The sequence below is a fragment of the Capricornis sumatraensis genome, chromosome 4 (assembly GCF_032405125.1).
Source record: "Capricornis sumatraensis isolate serow.1 chromosome 4, serow.2, whole genome shotgun sequence".
In the NCBI taxonomy this organism is placed as follows: Eukaryota; Metazoa; Chordata; class Mammalia; order Artiodactyla; family Bovidae; genus Capricornis; species Capricornis sumatraensis.
In genome coordinates, this window is record NC_091072.1 from 160,610,269 (window position 1) to 160,634,782 (window position 24,514).

The 24,514-nt window shown below is 45.8% G+C and overlaps 1 protein-coding gene across 1 annotated transcript; it reads right to left on the reverse strand.

The window, feature by feature from the left end:
• Window positions 1-8,609: 8,609 nt before the first annotated feature.
• Window positions 8,610-15,647, reverse strand: LOC138078824 (polycystin family receptor for egg jelly-like). The gene is made up of 2 exons (XM_068971561.1): window positions 10,963-15,647; window positions 8,610-10,800 (listed from the first exon to the last, which is right to left on the reverse strand). The coding sequence occupies exons 1-2, from the start codon at window positions 15,645-15,647 to the stop codon at window positions 8,610-8,612; spliced, it is 6,876 nt and encodes a 2,291-aa protein (XP_068827662.1).
• Between the last annotated feature and the right edge of the window lie 8,867 nt (window positions 15,648-24,514).

Consider the following 24,514-nt stretch of genomic DNA (forward strand, 5'->3'; position numbering starts at 1 on the left):
GGCGGACTTCCTCTTCGCCTTCCGCTTGGCTTCCGCGGTGACTCAGAAGGTGACGACTCCGCCCGAGATGTGGGAGACCCGGGTTCGATCCCTGGGTTGGGAAGATTGTCCTGAAGGAGGCCATGGCAACCCACTCCGGTATTCTTGCCTAGAGAATCCCCATGGACAGAGGAGCCTGGTGGGGCTACAGTCCTTGGGGTCGCAAAGAGACACGACTGAATGCCTTTCATTTTCGCTTCCGCCTTGCGGCGGCGTCCCACACCCAAGATCGGCTGTCTGGCAGGGGCTGGGCAGCCCTTGGCGCGCCTTGACTCGTTCACCTTGGCCTGTCGTCCTGGCTGCCCGGAGTCTCAGCTTCCTTCTCGAGCTTCGGTGCTGCCAGTGTGCAGCCCCACAGACCGCCCATCCCCTGAGGTTTGTAGCCCCAGGCAGTTTCGCTCACCCTGTGCTTCCGAGAGAAATGCGCTGATCTTAGTTCTCCCGTTACCCGTCTCCTCACTAGGACGGAAGCCCGGGTTCTGGGCTAGCCCTGCCCGCAGTGGTTAGTGTGTCCTCTGAGACAACAGATAAAAGGGGTTCAAAATCGGTCCTGTCCCTTCCTGCTGTCCTTAAAAGCTGTGTGCGCCTAGGACTTGCCACTGTGCTCCTCCAAAGCCTTGAAGTGACCTAAGTGGCCTGCAGTGCCCTTCGTCATCTGGGCAGATTCAAAAATGAAAACCAATGCTATATAATCTTTGAACTGACCCAAAGAATGCTGCTGTCCTGAGTCTCAGGAATTAGCAATCACTTTTATTATACTACTAGAACATGACCTCGACGTGTGCTTACAGCAATGGCATTTTTGGGGTCAATGCAACGATTATATACTGTTGGTTTTTATTTCTGAGTCTGGCCATAGATAGACCATCTTGAAGCATTTCCAATTTGACCTAAATCCACTCTCAGATATATGACAGCTTATCCCATGAATGCTGTCAAAGCCATTAGTGTGGACAAGTTCCTAGCTGCGCTGAAAGTTAAGTGAAATAATATTCAAAGAGCAAGTCATGTGGTCTTAGGCAGAAAATAATGTTAATTTTGATTTGAGCTGTCCACAGTTATTGATTGTACTCATTTCACATGCTAGCAAGTAATGCTTAAAATCCTTCAAGCTAGGCTTGAAGTACAACAGTACATGAACAGAGAATTTCCAGATGTTCAAGCTGGATTTAGAAAAGGCAGAAGAACCAGAGATCAAATTGCCAACATCCGTTGGATCATAGAAAAAGCAAGGGAATTCCAGAGAAACATCTACTTCTGCTTCATTAACTATGTTAAAACCTTTGACTGTGTGAACCACAACAAACTGTGGGAAATTCTTCAAGAGATGGGAATACCAGACTACCTTATTTGCCTCCTGAGAAAACTGTATGCCCATGAAGAAGCATCACATGGGACAATGGACTGGTTCCAAATTAGGAAAAGAGTACGTCAAGGCTGTATCTTGACACCCTGCTTATTTAACTTATATACAGAGTACATCATGCGAAATGCCAGGCTGGATGAAGCACAGGGTGGAATCAAGATTGCCAGGAGAAATATCAATAACTTCAGCTATGCAGATGACACCACCCTTACGGCAGAAAGTGAAGAGGAACTACAAGAGCCTCTTGAGGAAAGTGAAAGGAGAGTAAAAACCTGGCTTAAAACTCGACATTCAAGAAACTAAGATCATGGCATCTGGTCCCATCACTTCATGGCAAAACAATGGAAACAGTGACACACTTTATTTTCTTGGGCTCCAAAATCACTGCAGATGGTGACTACAGCCATGAAATTAAAAGATGCTTGCTCCTTGGAAGAAAAGCTATGACAAACTTAGTGTATTAAACAGCAGAGACATCAGTTTGCTAACAAAGGTCCGTATAGTCAAAGCTATGGTTTTTCCACAATCATGTATGGATGTGATAGCTGGAGGCTGAGCACCAAAGAATTGATGCGTTCAAACTGTGGTGCTGGAGAAGACTATTGAGAGTCCCTTGGACAGCAAGGACATCAAACCATTCAATCCTAAAGGAAATCAACCCTGAATATTCATTGGAAGGACTGATGCTGAAGCTAAAGCGCCAATACTTTGGTCACCTGATGTGAACAGGCAACTTATTGGCAAAAACCCTGATGCTGGGAAAGACTGAGGGCAGGAGGAGAAGAGGGCAACAGAGAATTAGATGATTGGGTGGCATCATTGACTCAATGGTCATGAGTTTGAGCAATCTCCAGAAGATAGTGAAGGACAAGGAGGCCTGGTGTGCTGCAGTCCGTGGGGTTGCAAAATGTCAGACTGAACAACAACAGTTACTGATAAATGAAAAAGCTTACAAAAAATCCAAAAGGATTTAAAATATCTAATAAAGCTTTAGAAAAAAATCATTTCCCAAAAGAAACTGCATGTGAAATAGGCATTAAATCAAGAGAATGAAAAGACAAGCCATGTATGCACCCTGAGAAAACCATATTTCAAAAGGACACACATGCCCTAACATTCATTGAAGCACCATTTACAACAGCTAGGACATTGAAGCAACCTAGATGTCCATCAACAGAGGAATGGGTAAAGAAGTGGTACATGTATACAATGGAATATTACTCAGGTATAAAAAGGAATGAATTTGACTCAGTTCTAGTGAGGTGGGTGAACTTAGAGCCTGTTACACAGAGTGAAGTAAGTCAGAAAAAGAAAAACAAATATTGTATATTAATGTATATACATGGAATCTAGAAAAATGGTACTGATGAACCTATTTGCAGGGCTGGAGGAGAGATGCAGACACAGAGAATAGACCTGAGGATCCAGTGGGGGAAGGAGGGGGCGGGAGGAACTGAGAGAGCACCACTGAAAGATATACGCTACCATATATAAAACAGCGAGTGAGAAGTTGCTATATAGGACAGGGAGCTCAACCCAGTGTGCTCTGACAACCTAGAGGGGTGGGGGGGTTGGAGGGTGGGAGGCAGGTTCAGTAGGGAGCGGACTTATGTATACTTATGTTGTATGGCAGAAACCAATATGACATTGTAAAGCAATTAGCCTCCAATTAAAAAATTAAAAAGGCAAGCCATAGGATGGGAGAAAGTATTTGCAAAAGACAGATATGATAAAGGACTGTTATCCAAAATATACAAAGAACTCTTATTAAAGCTCAACAATAAAAACAACCCAGGATGGGCCAAAGACTTGAAATAGATGCCTCACCAAAGAAGATACACAATGGCAAGTAAGCATATGAAAAGTTGTCCCACATCCTATATCATCAGGGAAATGCAAATGAAAACAATAATAAGATACCACTGCACAGCTATCAGAATCGCCAAAATCTGGAACACTGACAACACCATATGCTGCTGCGGATGTAGAGAGCAGGAGCTCTCATTCATGGCTGGCAGGGACGCAGAATGGTGCTGCCACTTTGGAAGTCAGTTCTGCAGTTTCTTACAAAAATAAACATACTCTTACCATATCATCCATCAGTTGTGCTCCTTGGTACTCAACAAAGGAATTGAACTTAGGTCCATGTAAAAACCTGCACACAGATGTTTATTACAGCTTTATTCATATTCATAATTGCCAAAACTTGGAAGCAACCAACATGTCCTTCAGTAGGTCGATGGATAAATAAACCATGGACAAAGGAATTTTATTCAGCACTAAAAAGAAATGAGCTATCAAGCCATGATAAGACATGGAGGACATGTAAGGGCATATAACTAAATGAAAGAATCCAATATGTAAAGGATACATAGTGTATGATTCCAATTCTATGACATTCCGGGAAAAGGCAGAACATTGTAAATACTATTGATATTATACGTTTTTAGTTAAGTGAAGACTGAGAAAGATTTGAAAATTGAAAAATAAGAAATTGCAGGTTAGAATCTAAAGCAAAGCACTGCTAGTAGCAACAAAAGGGGGTATTCTGGAGGATTCATTCTTTATGCACCTCATCTCACTTAAGTACAACCTTGCTCATTCCTTTCTCCATTTCTTCCAGTAAAATTAAGCTCCAAAGATTAGCATTTTTGCTTTTAGTGCTGAATGAAGTGCCAGAAGCAGGCTTTAGTTTTTTAAGTAAACTCTTAAAAGTATAACATACATACAGAAAAATACGTACTTCCTAAGTGTGCAGCAAGGTGAAATCTCACAAAGTAAATACAACAGTGTATCCAGCACCCAGGTGAAGTCTTCCACAATGCAAGACACTAGAGGTTTCTTCTGGCTCAAAGGAAAGGCTGGCCCTCTGTAGGGTGGTGGAGGGAGGATGCATTTAGAGAACTGAATTTATGGCCAAGAGACAAAATGCCTTTAACTGTTGTATAGTTTTTAAGTAAATATTTAAGAGTATCAAAAATACATCTTTTTTGGGGTGTTAGTTCTATAAGGTCTTATAGGTCTTCACAGAACTGTTCAACTTCAGCTTCTTCAGCGTTACTGGTCAGGGCATAGACTTGGATTACCGTGATATTGAATGGTTTGCCTCGGAAATGAACAGAGATCATTCTGTTGTTTTTGAGACTGCATCCGAGTACTGCATTTCAGACTCTTGTTGACCATGATGGCTATTCCATTTCTTCTAAGGGATTCCTGCCCACAATAGTAGATATAATGGTCATCTCTGAGTTAAATTCACCCATTCCGGTCCATCTTGGTTCGCTGATTCCTAGAATGTCGATGTTCACTCTTGTCATCGCCTGTTTGCCTTGATTCATGGACCTAACATTTCAGGTTGCTATGCAACATTGCTCTTTACAGCATCAGACCTTGCTTCTATCGACAGTCCCATCCACAGCTGGGTGTTGTTCTTGCTTTGGCTGCATCCCTTCATTCTTTCTGGAGTTATTTCTCCACTGACCTCCAGTAGCATATTGGGCACCTGGTGAGTTCAGCAGAGTACATGATAAGAAACGCTGGGCTGGAGGAAGCACAGGCTGGAATCAATAACCTCAGATGTGCAGATGACACCACCGTTATGGCAGAAATTGAAGAAGAACTAAAGAGCCTCTTGATGAAGGTGAAAGAAGAGAGTGAAAAAGTTGGCTTGAAGCTCAACATTCAGAAAACTAAGATCATGGTGTCTGGTCCCATCATTTCATGGCAAATAGATGGGGAAACAGTGGAAACAGTGGCTGACTTTATTTTTCTGGGCTCCAAAATCACTGCAGATGGTGATTGCAGCCATGAAATTAAAAGACGCTTACTCCTTGGAAGGAAAGTTATGACCAACCTAGACAGCATATTGAAAAGCAGAGACATAACTTTGTCAACAAAGGTCCATCTAGTCAAGGTTATGGTTTTTCCAGTGGTCATGTATGGATGTGAGAGTTGGACTCTAAAGAAAGCTGAGTGCAGAAGAATTGATGCTTTTGAACTGTGGTGTTGGAGAAGACTCTTGAGAGTCCCTTGGACTGCAAGGAGATCCAACCAGTCCATCCTAAAGGAAACCAGTCCTGAATATTCATTGGAAGGACTGATGCTGAAGCTGAAACTCCAAAACTTTGGCCACCTGGTGCAAAGAGCTGACTCATTTGAAAAGACCCAGATGCTGGGAAAGATTGAGGGCAGGAGAAGGGGATGACAGAGGATAAGATGGTTGGATGGCATCGCTGACTCAATGGATATGGGTTTGGGTAAACTCCGGGAGTTAGTGTTGGACAGGGAGGCCTGGTGTGCTGCAGTTCATGGGGTTGCAAAGAGTTTGACACAACTGAACGACTGAACTGAACTGGAGTATAACATACACACAGAAGCAGGCTTTACAAATACAAGTCTTCTTAATTAACACAACACTTTGAGGTAGATGAAGAACATGTAGCTTCAGACGGTGCCACCTCTCTGCATACAAAGCTTGTTCCACTCCTTTGAGTGAAAAACAAATCCGAGAACATCTATCTTGTTTTCCTGGGCAATGCACACTCTGGAGGCATGAATAACTGTTTCCAACTTGTTCTAAAAAATGCCTGCCCTGTGCCTGGAAACGTGGTAAGAATAAAGGCATCTTAAAAGACTCCTTTAGAAATTGATGCAATGTTCCATGAAAATGACCTTCTAAAGAAACCTGAATTTATAGTTTTCTCATTGCTTTGTTTTCCTGATGTTAACCTAAAACAATAAAACAGCCCGTTATTTTTACCAGAAAAAATGGATTCATTCAGGAGCAGCAATGAATTGCAGTTTGGGACAAGTAAGTCTGGTAGAACAAAGAAAAGAGAAGTCTTTAATAGAGAAGGGGTAGCTGAGAGGGGCTGTTATGACAGCTTTTCACTGGCTAAGCTGTGACAGCCTCTCATTGGCTACGTAGTTGCCAGGCAAGGAGAAAATCTTTCTTCCTCCTGCATCACTTCCTGCCAGTACCTCTTTTCCAGTTGGGATCTGTGTTGACTGGAGTGGGGTATGCATGAGACCCCGCATCTGGCCTCCCGACTCCATTTTAATGAGGTTTCCCTTTATTACTTCCCACGCTGACAATGTTATAATAGGCATCTCTGAGATTTCTAAACTCTAAGAATACATGTCATTGCTCTCTGACACTGGAAGGCCCCTGGCACTCCCTTCGTTCCCAGTACACATGGGAACAGCCCTGCGAATCTGCTAGACTTCTCACTGAAGCCACAAGTGGAGAGTCGTGTCTCCCCAGGGCATTCAGCTGCTGTCCCTGGTCCTGTCTCAGATAGCTTCCCATCCCCAGCCTTGTTCCTGGACTGCCCACTTGGGTGGTCCCTTTCTGACTCTGTCACACCTCTGAATCATGAGATGCAGTGCTGACTTGGGGGCTTATTTCCAGGGAAGCGAGCCCAAATAGTGTGACGCTGGACCTCCCACACCATCAGAAGGGCTGGAGACTTGAGCTGATGCCTAATTTGGGAAGAATGTCTGGGCGCTCCCCACCCTCCCCCAAAGAGGGCCTGAGACTGCCTTATCTGCCATGGGTCTTCCCAGCCTCTAAGGGGGCCTGGCCCACAGTTCCTGCACATTGTCAGGGCTTACACTCTACAATTCTGTGTGCCATGGGTGAGTGCACCTAACCGGAACCCAATCTAAAGAGTTAGCCCCAGTTTTCTACTCTCTCAACCAGTTAATAAGTCGTGTGCTAATGGGAGGTGCTAACCATGAACATGAAGTTCACTTGGAACACTGGATCAGAACCTGGGCACACCTGGGACTTCCCGCCAGGGCAGATAGAAAACCCAGAACTGTGCTTCTGACTCTTAACTCTTGGGTAGCCTTGGGCAAGTCACAAAGCTTCTTCATTTACTCACCTGATGAAAAAGAGTGCCCCCACAATGGGGAGGAAGGGATGGAAGGCCTATAGCTGTGCATGCGCCCAGACCTGCCAAGGTGTGAGGTGCCACGGGCATGCAGTGCAGATCAGCACCTCCAGGGTGCCAAGTGAAATTGAAAGTGTTAGTCAGTTGTATGCAACTCTGTGTGACCCCGTGGTCTGTAGCCTGCCAGGCTCCTGTCCATGGAATTCCCCAGGCCCGAATACTGGAGTGGGTAGCCATTCCGTTCTCCGGGGGTGATGAGTGACAAACACCTGGGAAAAAGCAGCCACCACCTGTGGGTTGTTCCCCTTTGCTGGCACTGGATGTGGAGGGCAGGTGCCATCTGTGTACCCCCCCTATCACAGAAATCACCACAGGCTTCAAGAAAAAAATCATACATTTAATTCACATCAAGCTTAAAGTGGCATCTACGTAAAGGAACATGCTTTAGGGTGAAAATACAGGAGCTGCTATATCATTTCCTTAACTAATGTGTTATAAACAATCCACCAGGCCAACAATAACCAAAAGCCCACATCCTAGAAGTATATATGGTAACATACGGTACATGGAATATTTACAACCTTTCAGTGTGAACCACTCAGCATAAACACGTAACTTGTTTCAGAAAAGACATGTTTCATAGACAGAAATATGTTACTAAATTGTACATCTATAACTTGCAGTGGCCTTAAGAGCACATGAGAAGCTTCAATTTGCTGCGCCCTGGTCCACATCGCTCCATTTCCAGGCACAAGGGCCACTCCTGGGACCCCTCACGAGGCCCCTCCAGCCCTGCCCAGCTGGAGTGTGTGTGGTGGGAGTAAGGAGGCGGGGAGGCTCTGCAGCCCCATCAGCAAAGGGAAGGGCCAGCAGGGCCGAGGGACCTGGGCTCTGCCCTCAACCACTAGCCCTGGCCTCCCAGCCTCGGGGGGAGAGAGGCCGGGACAGCAGGAGCATTCACCTGCTGCTTCTGACAAGCTGAGATGAGGTTGGGGGTCCTTTCAGCTCCCTCCCCCAAATCTAGGTCTCTAACCCTCTAAACTGCAGTTGGTGCCAAAGACAGCAACTTCAAAGAAAAAGGGAAATGAACCCGGGACTCACAGATGGTCGCCCTCCTCTCTCCGCAGAGGCCACACTGCCCTTGACCCTCCTTTCAAGTCCCAAGCGTGGAGGCCCCCACTGCAGACGCGTCCAGACGCGGGGTGCACTGTGAATACGGGTGGGAAACACACTGAGCCACGAAATGCCCCTTGACCCCAGAAACCGGACCTTTGGAGAAACCTGCCTGTGGGCCTCGACATTGCCACGGATCACACGACGAGGTAAACCATTTTCTTCCCATTGATGTTTCTGGTCTTCAGCCCCAGGTAGCGGCGGCTCTTCTTCTCCGGCTGCCCGTACACCATGTTGATGAAGAACCTGGGCTCATCTTCCGCCCTGGGTTTGAAGCACAGGCAGCAAGAAACAGATCTTAGCCGGTGACACAGATAAGTCATGGCTTCCGCCTCTTCTGAGGGCTCCTCATACACGGGCTGCTTCATTTCCTCGTAGGCAGACAGAATCACAGCACAAAATAAGTGGATCAATGTGCAGATCATCACCAGCAAGAAAGATGAGAGGAAGAGGACCCCAAGAACCCGGTTACTGAAAAATCCCATGTTCTCAAAAGCTGAGACACAGTAGGAAAATATGGTCTGGGTGGCGTGGGTCATGTCACTGTAGTTCCACTCATGCTGCCCGAACACCAAGTACCCAAATGCCATGAAGACAAAGAAATACACGGACACCACCAATGCCATGTGGCAGATGCCAGGAAGGGCAATCTGGATGGCCCTCTGAGCCAGACGCACATCGTAAAAGACCCTGGAATACCGGAGCGTCTTCAGGATCGTCAGAAACACCAGGAAACCCAGAATCACCCTCATGGTGTAATCCTCTTGAGCCACTGCGTGAAAGGGAATGAAATCCTCGGGATTTGACAGGTAAGCCCGAACTACACCGATGGCCAAGAAGTGCTTCCTGAAAAAGAGCATGATCCACAAGGTAAGGAAGAATTTAAGAGTAAAGCTGAGCCAATTATACACACTTTTCACATAGGCAGTCCATTCATCCGTGATGACGTTGACTTCGTCGACAATATAGGCGAGAAAGAAAAGGTAGATGGCCACATACAAGTAGATTGCTTCTGAGTATTTTCTGTTGAAATGAGTGAGCGAGAAGGAGTGCGCATGCAGGCTTGTGTTCACAACACCTAACTGAGAGACCTCGAAGATGACCGAGACGCTGCAGAGGAGACTGATGTCTGGATTGAAGGTGGTCAGTTCCACTATCACAGACCAGGTCTTCTCATCCAGCCAGTGGCCTTTCTGGAGCTCGCTGAGCCTCAGTGTGGAATTAAACTGCTGCTCTGCTGGAAAAAAATAGAAGGCGTATCCTCCTGAGCCATAGGTGTGCAGCAGCCCATAGGAAGAGTACGCCCACCTCTTCTCTGGAGGCCTGTAAGTAAACCCTCCGGCCGTCTGGTCAGTGTCCCGCTTACTAACTCTATTCCACGACCCAGAGTAGTTTTTTGTGTCTTCTGGGTCAATGCCATATTCGGGGTGACAGCGAATCTCTCCTTTGAGGCTGCCCTCCACAAATTTCTTGGCCGGCATACATGTTATCTCTCCAGGTTGCGCCCTCACCTGCCTCATCAGAGGAAGGCCAAGGATTTTAGAGGAGCTGTCAGGGAAAAACGTGGGATTCAGGTCATTGTGGAGCAGAGGCAGCAGCACCCTGTTCAGCCACTGATAGATGTCTTCCAGCCTGGCCACACCTGCCAGATCCACAGAGAACTGGCCCCGAATAAACTGATTATAGTAAAAGCTGTCAGTGGGGTGCAGGACGGCGACTAGGCTCAGCAAGAGAGCCAGAAAGATGAAGTGAGTGAGGATGTAACTCAGGAACAGGAAAGCTCTTCGCTTGACCCTCTTCTTTCTTTTGAATATCGTGATTTCATCTTGGGTGAGAGGCTGGTACATCCTTGAGTTTCGGAGCTCCATGACAAACTGGTGGCGTCTGTCCATTTCTTCTGGATCCTTCCAGAGGTTTTGCAACTTGATCTCAGTGAAGTGATAGTTGCTGATCCATGAAAGGTTCTTTGAATACTTGGATGTACTTGTTCTGTAGCTTGACATAAGTATGACTTTCAATGGCTGCACTAGGAAGACTGACAGAGAGAATGCACAGAACGATGCAAACAGCCATGCTGTTGACTTTTCGAGGCCGTAAGTCAGTCCATAAAATATGATGAAGTAGGAGGATACTGCACAGGTTAGGAAAACCAAGAGCCAGGCGACACTAACACAGCACGACGGCAGGACCATCCTGGGCTTCTCTTTGAGGGCTCGAGAACCTGGCTGGGGAGGCAGATCCTTGGAAGAAATGCTTTGATTGTCTTCAACATTTGGGATATTGGTGTTTTTATTATTTTCCTGGGCTTTAGAGATTTTTCTTTGGGTGCTGGGGGCTTTTCTTGGGGTGTCGGCAACCATTCTTGGGGTGCTGGAGACCTTTCTTTGTGAGCTGGAGACATCTCTTTGGGGCCTAGAGGCCTTGCTTTTGGTGCCTGATATCTTCCTTGGGGAGCCAGAGATGTTGCTTTCTGCTTGCTTGGCCAGGGGCTGTCTTTTAGAGGTGATCTTGACAGAAGACTTGTGTTTTGCAGGATGTATATTAGACTTCTCAGGCTGCTGAGAGTGTGCCTTGTCAATTTCGTAAATGTGCCACTTTCCCAGCCGTTCTTCCCATTGTTCATTTACAGCTGGCTTCAAAGGATGCTTCCGAGGAGTGACCTCATCTAGAGATACAAGAGGTCTCCTCTGGGAATAGATGAACAAATATGTGATCACTAGCTGCACAGGGAGCGTAATAAAGGCACTTTCCAATCCAATCACCATCGGCCTGATGTACCTCCGCTCTTGTGACTCTGCTTCGATCTCCTTCTCTAGACTAAAGAACATAATATTACACAGAAGCGTGGACAGCAACATGGCTAAGCAACAGGACAGCCTCTGGAGCCTGTTGAACGGTGTAGAAATGACACCAGAAAAAACGGAGAACCACAAGTGGCTTCTCCCCAGCTTGTAACTAAAATCTATGAGGAAAAAGTCCATTTTCTTGAGAGGCTTATCTGGGGGGGTAACTTGAAAGGTTCGATCCAGAGATGTGTCAATAGAAAGCCATTCTCGGCACATGAAGAGCCAGATGTGTCTGGTGAACAGATTCTCTACTTTGATTCTACTTAAATACCATTCAGGGGACCTGCCCTCATTGTTGTGCCACACGCGGAGGGAATGGATGTCGCCCAAGTCCTTTTGCGTCGCTAGGAGGAAAGTGCAGATGCTTCCTCGGTAGAGAGTTGTGAATTGTGGATGGCTTAAACAGTGCACATCGCTGCTACCTTCGGTTCCATGCAGTTGGATAAAGACATTGGCCCTGGTGCCAGAACCACAACGGCTTCCTGTAAAAACAGTGACTAGGTAACACACATTATCATAAGGATCGTTATCGAGGAGAACTATCACATGCTCCCTAAGATACTGGTCCGTTTCATCTCTGTGCAAGGCCCAGAACGCAAGGATCAAGTACAACAGCAAAATGAGAAGTACCGTGAAGAGAGTCACAGGGTTTTGGGTGACATTCTTGATGACCTCCAGTTGTAGATCCACAGGGTTAGGGACCACGATCACCTTGGCCGTCAAATAGTGTGTACGCAGGCGAAGGTTGGCCTGTTTGATTATATCCAGCTGCCGTTTGGCCCGCCGTGGGTTCTTGCACATACAGTGCACTCTTTGCCAAGTGGTCTTCTCTCCCACAACGCAGGTGTCTTCTCTCCAGTCGCTCTGGATCCCAAACATATTCAAGCACGTGATGCTGAAAACAGAAATTCTCACCAACTTGTTACTGGGGTTTAGGACGAAACGAGGTGCCTGTAGAACCACAGCGATGGTGCACTCAGAGGAATCGGTTTGCTGAGCTATGACCTGCACCAGGGCCGCGGGGAGGCAGACCACTCGGGCCTCCTTCACCGGACACTCCGGGTCAAACAGGTCACTCTCGTTGGCAATTGGAGGGATTTTATGGGGTACCAGGTAGCTGGTCATAAAAGAGTTGGGTGTGATCTCACGGCCTGCGTACACAGACACCGTGAACAAGACGGACACGTCTGTCAGGATGTGGATCAACACGTCCCTCCCTGCTGCACTGTCCACAACAAAGCTGAACGCCCCTGTCGTCTTTGCCGATGACTCATCCACTGCATAAGGCTCTGAGCTGGGTCCCACTGTGAGATTGAAAGTTCCAACGCTCAGGTTTTTCCTGATGAGGTACACTTCCACTGCATCAGGTGGCATCTCAGTCACGTCACCCGTGACCTCGACTCCTGTCATTCGGAATCCAACCACCTGGGTCAAAATGTTTTCCCCATGATTTAGCCAAGGGAAAGGGTCATCCGCAAATTCACAAAACATCGTGGAAATCGGAGCCCTGGCAGGCAGACTAGCAACGCTGTTCACATTTAGGGTGGGATAAAAACAATTCTGACACTGCTTCTGGGTGCTGAAAAACTTGGTAACATTCCACCTTTCGGTTTTCTTGACATGCATTTTAAAGTTGGAGGTCCTCAAGGCAGTGGTCTCATTCTCTGGCACCTTCACAGCCAGTACCGTGTCTGCTAGAGATTCAACCACGTGGAAAGGCTCCTCGAACACTTCATAATGAACCAGCAGTTTCAGGATGTTAGACAAGGTTGTTAATATTCCAGTGCACACACTTTCTATTTGCTCAGAAGAAATGCTCTTATCTCTCTGATGTCTATCTTGGAGGGCTTGGCTTGCTTGCCAAGTCCTCACTGTAGCCAGTTTCTGAGAGAATGCGCTGATCTCAGAGGTTTTTTCTGTTAATTTAGTAATAGTCATGACCACCTGGCTAATATTCACCAAGCTGTTTATAGGAAGAATGAGTGTCTGATTGAAAAGGTGTTCTCGGAGTTTAATTTTCTCAGCTTGAAGACTTGCGTCAGTTTTCATGCTATTCATGACAGAAGCTACTACGTATATTAAATAACTTGCATTTAGAAAATCCTGCTGTTGAAGCAAAGTGGACAGGGAGGAATTTGGTCCCGTGGTGAAGTTGGATAACTCCTCCAGCACAGTCGTTGATGACTTTACGTCAGTGGGAGGCCGCACAGTGGCATACAAGTTCACCTGGGAAAAAGCTCCCAGAGAGGTATTATATGCCTGAGCAGTTATTTTCAAGGCATAATGACTGTCCAACACACCAACAGGGAGAAAGGAAGGGGGCGATGTGGAACTCTTCCCCAAATACAGGATGGATCCAAAGTTATTCTCTTTCAAAGAACTGATTTCACCAAAACCATGTACGTCAGGAACTATTATTTTATATGTAAGAACAATGTTCTTCTGCTTCAAATGAGTACAAATGACAACAAACTGAGTAATGAAGGAAATTCCTTTTTCTGGAACAATTTTGCAGTCTGTGGTTATAGGGACATGGCGAATTATGAAAGGATACCTTAAGACCAAGGTGACTCCACTCCAAGTTGCTGCATTTAGAGAAATCCAAAACTTATCTTCCTTGAAACTCCAGAAAGCAAAAGCTTTTATAGATACATAAGCACCATGCCGTCCTGTTGAAGTTTGCCCCATCCAGTCAAATGGCACCTCCTGACCTGAAGACGTCAGAATGGACCACCGATAGACATCTCGGCCTGCTGTACAACCTGTGCAATCCAGAGACAACGAGAATCTCTCTGATAAAACCAGAACCTGGTCACAATTTTCAATACATGTGATGCTTGCTACCGGCTCTCCTTGAAGCACGCGCAGCGTTGCATCAGCAAATGCTGACCTGCCGGTCTTCTGGATCACCAGTCTGAAAAAATATACACGGCCACCTTGAAGTGTTTCTGGAGAAAGGGTGAGAATAGGACCAGAGGCCCATGTCCACTTGAGGTCAACCTGCTCCGGGAGACACACTTCCTTGCTTATCACTGTTATTTTTTGTCCATCGTAGTCTCTTGGGTTTGTGGTACAGTACCACAGAAACTTAAGCCTCTCTTTCTCTAGAGGGTCTGTTTCCTCTGGATCAGAAGACGTATTTCCATTGAGAGTCACCCCATCTGTGAAGTTAATTGTGATGTTGGAAGGCCCTGAAATAACAGCATTCAGGGGACGTCTAAAAATGACGACATAGATGCTGTCTGAGTCCTTCTGCCCTGGAACCCGGGGATCCCGCGTTCTGACAACTACCGAGAAATTAAACAGATACACCCCCCAAGTGAAAGAATATGGGAGTATAGTCAACACTGTTGAACCTCTACCTGCGGTGACTGGTGGCTTTTGCATAGGTTTAGTCCAGTCAGGCACGGCCCCTACATAAGGCACAGGATAGATATACCAAATCCGCAGAAAGTACTCTTGGACTGGACAGAAGAGGATGACTGTTGCATTGAAGGTGTCTCCCATGTCCCTGGTCAGTCGCACGGGTTTATCGTCGTTCCTATTTATCCGCACGGGGTCCAATTTACAGGTCATCGGTCGGGATACCTGACAGGACACGGAGGACTCAGTGGGTTCTGAGCTGTTCGGGCCGACAGCTTCTAAGAAGACCGGGGTGGGCCCGTCCGTGGGACACTCGGTTCGGGCCACGAATCCCGGGTAGGAGCGCCGGCCGCGGGGCAGAGCCCGACGGGGCAACGCGCGGCTCTGGGCGGCCGCGGGCCCGAGCAGCCCGAGGCGGAAGGTCCACTCCAGAGGCCCGAGCGAGCGCGGCAGGCGGGACCGCCAGCGCAGGGAGAGCCGCCCGCCGGGCGCGGACAGCTGCAGGTCCACCGGCGCGGGCGCGGGCGCGGGCGCGGCGTTAGCGGCGGCGCGGCGGGCGCGCACCTGGACGTGCGCGCGGAGGCAGCGCGGCGCGAGGCTCGGGGGCCGCCCGGCCGGCAGGCAGAGGCCGCGGCGGCCGCTCAGGAAGATGCCGCCGCCCGGGGCCGCGCGGGCCCGGAGGCTGACGCGGGCGCGGCCGGCTCCAAGGCCGCCAAGGCCTGCGGCCCGCTCCCCGGGGTCCCGGGGGGCCGTGACCGAGCGGAGCGCGGCCTCCGGGCGCCGCGCCTGGACGAGGGCCCGGGTGTCGGACGGGGCACGCCGGGCCGAGGCGGGCGTCGGGACGGGGAGGCCTCGGGCCGGCGAGCCGGGCGCCTGCGCGGGAGCCGGGGGCGGCGGCCGGCGGCCGGGCCCACAGCCCAGGCCCAGGCCCAGGCCCAGGAGCAGGAGAGCCGGCCCGGGCCCCATGGCCGCGCCCGGTGCGAGCTGCGTCGGAGGCGCAGGGCGGAGGGCCAACGGACACGGCGTGTAGGGCGCGGGGCGGCCGGGGCGCGGGCCGGGGTCACGGCGGGCGTGGTTCGGGGGCCACTGTGGCCTGGGGTCAGCGTGGTCAGTGGGGTTCCTGCGGCCCAGGAAATCAGTCGTTTCATCGCCCCTGTTTGGGTCTGACCTCTGAATTCAAGTTACACTTTCACTTACAGAGTCTTAGAGTTTCTGTAAAAATCCTCGCAATTATTGATTTGTAATTCCGTTTGTTATGGTCACAGAATGTTCCGTCCGATCCTTTACCTTTCTGAACGAGTTGAGCTTGTGTAAGTCTACCGTGTGGTCTGTCTTGATTCCTTGTGCGTTTCTTGTCACCTGAAAAGAATGTGTATTCTGCTGTTGTTGGGGGTACTGTCCTCTGGGAGTCAAGTCAAGAGGGTGTTGCTCCTTAGATCCATATCTTTTCTGCAGTTTTTTCTAGTTCTAGCAGTTGCTGAGAGAAGATAATCTCTCCTCCTGTAACCGTGGAATTGTCTATTTCATTCTCTAATTCTGTTAACTTATTTTTCCTATCTTTTGGAGGTCTAATTGTTAGTTAGATACACAATTGTGGTTATGTTTTTTTGCTGAATTGTCTCTATTATCATTCAGTTTAGTCGGTCCGTCATGTCTGACTGTTTGTGATCCCATGGACTGCAGCATGCCAGGCTTCCCTTTCCATCACCAACTCTAGGAGCTTCCTCAAATTCATGTCCATAGAGTCAGTGATGCTATTCACTCATCCTATTATCATTATGATGTGTTTATCTTTTGTGACTGTCTTTGATTTGAGTTTCTCCTTTGCCTGTTAAAAAAAAATAGCCACATTATATGTCAATTATATCTCAATAAAACAGGGCGGTGGGGGGGATTCATGTAAAATAAAATGACCACACTTGCCTTCTCAAGCATGTTGTCCGTGTGGCATTTGTCTTTTTCATTCATTTACTTTCAACTTATTTATGTCTTTATGTTTATCAGTAGTGTTTTACAGGCCACATTTAATAGAGTTTTACTCTTTTATCCACTCATTCAATCTCTGCCTTTTAGTTGAGTTATTTAGACCATCAACCCTGCATATTCTTTGGATGGACTAGTGCTGCAACTCCAATACTTGGTCACCTGATGAGAAGAGCCAGCTCATTGGAAAAGACCTCGATGCTAGGGAAGATTGAAGTCAAAAGGGCAGAGGATGACATGGTTAGACTGCATCACTGACTCAATGTGTATGAATTTGAACAAACTCTGGTAGACAGTCTAGGACAGAGGAGCCTGGCGAGGTGCTGCCTGTGGGGTGGCAAAGAACAGTACAGGACTCAGCCAGTGAACGACAACAGCAAAAGACCGTTTTCATTTGGTGTAGTTACTCTCAGCGTTTCGTGTAATTACTCTCATTATTTCAGTGTATATACTTTCTCAAAGTCCAGTTGATTTAGAGTGTTTCAGGTGCACAGCAGCATGACTCAGGTATACACATACGAAAATAGTATTTTTGAAATTATTTCCCCTAGTTTATTATAAGATATTGACTAAAGTTCCCTATGCTATATAGTAAACCTTTGTTGCTTGTTGCTTATCTATTTTTAATTAGAAATCTAGCATTCTATTCCTGCTAAGTGAAACAAGTGAAATAAAAATGTGATAATTTTTTTATTAGGCAAATTTATTCATTAGGTACAAACTTTCTTAATCAAAACTTGTAAGTTTTCCAAAATATATGTTCAGTTTTGTTCAGTTCAGTTGCTCAGTCATGGTCGCTGACTCTGCGACCCCATGAATTGTAGCACGCCAGGCCTCCCTGTCCATCACCAACTCCCAGAGTTCACCCTAACTCATGTCCATCGAGTCAGTGATGCCATCCAGCCATCTCATCCTCGGTCGTCCCCTTTTCCTCCTGCCCCCAATCCCTCCCAGCATCAGGGTCTTTTCCAGTGAGTCAACTCTTTGCATGAGGTGGCCAAAGTATTGCAGTTTCAGCTTCAACATCAGTCCTTCCAAAGAACACCCAGGACTGATCTTTAGAATGGACTGGTTGGATCTCCTTGCAGTCCAAGGGACTCTCAAGAGTCTTCTCTAACACTACAGTTCAAAAGCATCAATTCTTCAGTGCTCAGCATTCTTCATACATAATTATATATATATATATATATTCGTACCCTGGTGTCTCAGACAGTAAAGTGTCTGTCTACAATGCGGGAGACCCAGGTTCGAGCCCTGGGTTGGGAAGATCCCCTGGAGAAGGAAATGGCAATCCATTCCAGTACTATTGCCTGGAAAATCCCATGGACAGAGGAGCCTGGCAGCCTGCAGTCTATGGGGTCGCAAAGAGTCAGACACGACTGAGCGGCTTCACTTCACTTCACTTCATACAAAAGCTTTTCTACTACACTTGATAAAGGCTTGAGAAAAAACATCAAAAGAAAAAGATGAAAAAATTGAAGAACATAAACTAAACGAGATGAAAGCACTAAATATGAAATAGGAAAAGTGAAGCAACTAGATAAAAGTAAAGGATCATCATGTGCTGTAGTTATTTTTAAACATGACTGCTCATTAGAAACATATCTGGAGCTCTGGGGGAAAAGAGCAATACCTGACCATTTGCATTCTTCAAAAAATTTCAAGATCATTCTGATATGCAGCTGAATTTTTAAAAGTGATGACAAGCTTTCCTATTAGATAATAATTTTGGTGGTATAGAGTTCTATTATTTTCCTGTTGACCAATTATCATATAATGGTATTTGCTGAGCAATAGCTATATAATCCAGAGAAGGCAATGGCACCCCACTCCAGTACTCTTGCCTGGAAAATCCCATGGATGGAGGAGCCTGGTAGGCTGCAGTCTATGGGGTCGCTAAGAGTCAGACACGACTGAGCGAATTCACTTTCACTTTTCACTTTCATGCATTGGAGAAGGAAATGGCAACCTACTCCAGTGTTCTTGTCTGGAGAATCCCAGGGACGGCGGAGCCCGGTGGGCTGCCGTCTATGGGGCTGCACAGAGTCGGACATGACTGAAGCGACTTAGCAGCAGCTATATAATCACAACTGTAAAAGATGTTTATCAGTTTTCACAATCAATAGCCAGACCAAAAAAAAAAAAAAAAGATAATTATAATTGCAATTCATAACGGGAACATTATTAAGTTAACCATATAAAATAATTAGATACAATTTGTGGGTGGGTCAAGCAGAGTGATGTGGTAAGTGGAAGTACATACAGGAACATGTTTCACCCACAGCCACTCTATGTCTTTTGGTTGGTGCATTTAATCCATTTACATTTAAGGTAATTATCAATATGTATGACCCTATACAAGGCCAAAGGCAAGTTTGGCCTCGGAGTACAAAATGAAGCAAGGCAAAGGCTAACAGAGTTTTGCCAAGAGAATGTACCGGTCACAGCAAACGCACTCTTCCAACAACAGAGGAGACATCTACACATGGACATCAGCAGACGGTCAACACAGAAATTAGACTGACTGTATTCTCTGCAGCCGAAGATGGAGAAGCTCTATACAGTCAACAGAAACAAGACAGGAGCTGTTCATGATTCATATCATGGACTCCTTATGGCCAAATTCAGACTGAAATTGAAGAAAGTGGGGAAAACCACTAGACCATTCAGATATGACCTAAATCAAATCCCTTATGATTATACAGTGGAAGTGACAAATAGATTCAAGGGATTAGATCTGATAGATGAGTGCCTGAAGAAATATGGACGGAGGTTCGTGACATTATACAGGAGGCAGTGATCAAGACCATCTCCAAGAAAAAGAAATGCAAAAAGGAACAATGGTGGTCTGAGGAGGCTTTACAAATAGCTGTGAAAAGAAAAGTGAAAGGCAAAGGAGAAAAGGAAAGATATACCCATTTGAATGCAGAGTTCCAAAGAATAGCAAGGAGAGCAAAGAAAGCTTTCCTCACTGATCAATGCAAAAAAATAGAGGAAAACAATAGAATGGGAAAGACTAGAGATCTCTTCAAGAAAATTAGATATACCAAGGGAATATTTCATGCAAAGATGGGCACAATAAAGGACAGAAATGGTATGGACCTAACAGAAGCAAAATATATTAAGAGGTGGCAAGAATACATGGAAGAACTGTACAAAAAAGATCTTCACGGCCCGGATTATCACGATGGTGTGATCACTCACCTAGAGCCAGACATCCTGGAATGTGAAGTCAAGTGGGCCTTAGAAAGCATCACTACGAACGAAGGTAGCAGCGGTGAGGGAATTCCAGCTGAGTGAAAGTGCTGCACTCCATATGCCAGCAAATTTGGAAAACTCAGCAGTGGCCACAGGACTGGAAAAGGTCAGTTTTCACTCCAATCCCAAAGAAGGACAATGCCAAAGAACGCTCAAACTACTGCACAATCGCACTCATCTCATCTCACATGCTAGCAAAGTCATGCTCAAAATTCTCCAAGCCAGGCTCCAACAGTATGTGAACCGAGAATGTCCAGATGGTCAAGCTGGATTCAGAAAAAGAGGAACCAGAGATCAAATTGCCAACATTCATTGGATCACAGAAAAACCAAGAGAGTTCCCGAAAAGCATCTATTGACTACGCCAAAGCCTTTGACTGTGTAGATCACAACAAACTGTGGAAAATTCTGGAAGAGATGGGAATACCAAACCACCTGACCTGCCTCCTGAGAAATCTGTATGCAGATCAAGAAGCAACAGTCAGAACCAGACATGGGACAACAGATTGATTCCAAATTGAGAAAGGAGTACGTTAAGGCTGTATATTGTCACCCTGCTTATTTGAATTATATGCAGAGTACATCATGTGAAATGCCGGGCTGGATAAAGCACAAGGTGGAATCAAGATTGCCGGGAGAAATATCAATAACCTCAGATATGCAGATGACACCACCCTTAAGGCAGAAAGTGAAGAGGAACTGAAGAGCCTCTTGATAAAAGTGAAAGAGGAGAGGAGAAAAGATGGCTTAAAACTCAACATTCAGAAAACTAAGATCATGGCATCCAGTCCGATGACTTCATGGCAAATAGATGGGGTAACAATGGAAACAGTGACAGCCTTTATTCTCTTGGGCTCCAAAATCACTGCAGATATTGACTGCAGCCATGAAATTAAAAGACAGTTGCTCCTTGGAAGAAAAGCTATGACCAACCTATTAAAAAGCAGAGACATTACTTTGCCAACAAAGGTCCACTTAGTCAAAGCTATGGTTTTCTTATATTGAAAAGCAGAGACATTACTTTGCCAACAAAGGTCCACCTAGTCAAAGCTATGGTTTTCTCAATAGTCATGTATGAATGTGAGAGTTGGACTATAAAGAAAGCTGAGCACTGAAGAATGGATGCTTTTGAACTGTGGTGTTGGAGAAGACTCATGAGAGTCCCTTGGATAGCAAGGAGGTCCAACCAGTCCATCCTAAAGGAAATCAGTACTGAATATTTATTGGAAGGACTGATACTGAAGCTGAAACTCCAACATTTTGGCCACCTGATGCGAAGAACTGACTCATTGGAAAAGACCCTGATGCTGGGAAAGATCGAAGGCGGGAGGAGAAGGGGACAACAGAGACGAGATGATTGGATGGCAATACCGACTCAATGGACATGTGTTTGAGTAAGTTCCCTGAGTTGGTGATGGACAGGGAGGTCTGTGTGCTGCAATCCATGGGGTCGCAAGGAGTCAGACATGACTGAGTGACTGAACTGAACTGAAGTGATGACCCTGTTACCGTTTTGTTAATTGTTTTGGGTTTATTTTCTCTAGTGCTTTTTCTTCTCTTTTGTTTCCTGCCTAGAGAAATTCCTTTAGCATTTGTTGTAATGCTGGTTTGGTGGTGCTAAATTCTCTTAACTTTTGCTCATGTGGAAAGTTTTGATTTCTCCATCATATGTAAAGCAGAGTCTTGCTGGGTAGAGTATTCTTGGTTGCAGGTTCTTCCCAACCATCACTGTAATATATCATGACTTTCCCTTCTGACTTGTAGAGTTTCTGTTGAAAAATCAGCGGATAGCCTGGTGGGAGCTCCCTTGTATGTTGCCATTTCTCACTTGTTGCTTTAAGTATTTTATCTCTGTCTTTGATTTTTGTCAGTTTGATTACTATGTGTCTCAGTGTGTTCCTCCTTGGCTCTACTCTGCCTCAGACTCTGTGCTTCCTGGACTTGGTTGATTATTTCCTTTCCAATGTTAGGGAAGTTTTCAGCTATTATCTCTTAAAATATGTCCTCAAGTTCTTTCTCTCTCTCTTCTCCCTGTGGGACCCCTATAATGTGAATGTTGTTGCATTTAATGTTGTCCCAGACATCTCTTAGGCTATCTTCATTTCTTTTCATTCTTTTTTTTCTATATGCTGTACCGTGGCAGTGATTTCCACCATTCTGGTCTCCAGGTCATTTATCCGTCCTTCCGCTTCAGTTATTCTGCTACTGATTTCATCTAGTGTATTATTCATCTCTCTTAATTCTTCAGTTCTTCTAGGTCTTTCGTAAACATTGGTAAAATCGTCTCAATCTCTGTCTCCATTCTGTTCCCAAGATTCTGGATCATTGTGAATATCATTATTCTGAATTCTTTTACAGGAAGGTTGCCTATCTCTCCTTCATTTAGTTGTTTTTCTGGGGTTTTACCTTGTCCCTTCATATGGGGCATAACTTTACACTTTTTCATCACGAGTGAAAGTGAAAGTTGCTCAGTCATATCCGACTCTTTGTGACCCCATGGACTCTCAGTTCAGTTCAGTCGCTCAGTCGTGTCCAACTCTTTGCAACCCCATGGACGGCAGCATGCCAAGCCTCCCTGTCCATCACCAACTCCCGGAGCTTACTCAAACTCATGTCCATTGAGTCAGTGATGCCATCTAACCATCTCATCCTCTGTCATCCCCGTCTCCTCCGACCTTCAATCTTTCCCAGCATCAGGGTCTTTTCCAATAAGTCAATTCTTCACATCAGGTGGCCAAAATATTGGAGTTTCAGCTTCAACATCAGTCTTTCCAATGAGTATTCAGGACTGATTTCCTTTAGGATGGACTGCTTGGATCTCCTTCCTGTCCAAGGAACTCTCAAGAGTCTTCTCCAATATCGCAGTTCAAAAAAGCATCAATTCTTTGGTGCTTAGCCTTCTTTATGGTCCAGCTCTCACATCCATACATGACTACTGGGAAAACCATAGCTTTGACTAGGCGGAGGTGCCCAATATGCTACTGGAGATCAGTGGAGAAATAACTCCAGAAAGAATGAAGGGATGGAGCCAAAGCAAAAACAATACCCAGCTGTGGATGTGACTGGTGATAGAAGCAAGATCCGATGCTGTAAAGAGCAGTATTCCATAGGAACCTGGAATGTCAGATCCATGAATCAAGGCAAATTGGAAGTGGTCAAACGAGACATTCTAGGAATCAGCAAACTAAAATGGACTGGAATGGGTGAATTTAACTCAGATGACCATTATATCTACTACTGTGGGCAGGAATCCCTCAGAAGAAATGGAATAGCCATCATGGTCAACAAAAGAGTCTGAAATGCAGTACTTGGATGCAATCTCAAAAACGACAGAAAGATCTCTGTTTGTCTCCAGGGCAAACCATTCAATATCACAGTTATCCAAGTCTGCCCCAACCAGTAACTCTGAAGAAACTGAAGTTGAACGGTTTTATGAAGACCTACAAGATCTTTTAGAAGTAACACCCAAAAAAGATGTCCTTTTCATTATAGGGGACTGGAATGCAAAAGTAAGAAGTCAAGAAACACCTGGAGTAACAGGCAAATTTGGCCTTGGAATGTGGAATGAAGCAGGGAAAAGACTAATAGAGTTTTGCCAAGAAAATGCACTGGTCATAGTAAACACCCTCTTCCCACAACACAAGAGAAGACTCTACACATGAACATCACCAGATGGTCAACACCGAAATCAGACTGACTATATTCTTTGCAGCCAAAGATGGAGAAGCTCTATACAGTCAGCAAAAACAAGACCAGGAGCTGACAGTGACTCAGATCATGAAGTCCTTATTGCCAAATTCAGACTGAAATTGAAGAAAGTAGGGAAAACCGCTAGACCATTCAGGTATGACCTAAATCAAATCCCTTATGATTATACAGTGGAAGTGAGAAATAGATTTAAGGGTCTAGATCTGATAGACAGAGTGCCTGATGAACTATGGAATGAGGTTCGTGACATTGTACAGGAGACAGGGACCAAGACCATCCCCATGGAAAAGAAATGCAAGAAAGCAAAATGGCTATCTGGGGAGGCCTTACAAATAGCTGTGAAAAGAAGAGAGGCGAAAAGCAAAGGAGAAAAGGAAAGATATAAGCATGTGAATGCAGAGTTCCAAAGAATAGCAAGAAGAGATAAGAAAGCCTTCTTCAGTGATCAATGCAAAGAAATAGAGGAAAAGAACAGAATGGGCAAGACTAGAGATCTCTTCAAGAAAATTAGAGATACCAAGGGAACATTTCATACGAAGATGGGCTCGATAAAGGACAGAAATGGTATGGACCTAACAGAAGCAGAAGATATTAAGAAGAGGAGGCAAGGATACATGGAAGAACTGTACAAAAAGATCTTCACGACCCGGATAATCACGATGGTGTGATCACTCACCTAGAGCCAGACATCCTGGAATGTGAAGTCAAGTGGGCCTTAGAAAGCATCATTACGAACAAAGCTAGTGGAGGTGATGGAATTCCAATTGAGCTGTTTCAAATCCTGAAAGATGATGCTGTGAAAGTGCTGCACTCAATATGCCAGCAAATTTGGAAAACTCAGCAGTAGCCACAGGACTAGAAAAGGTCAGTTTTCATTCCAATTCC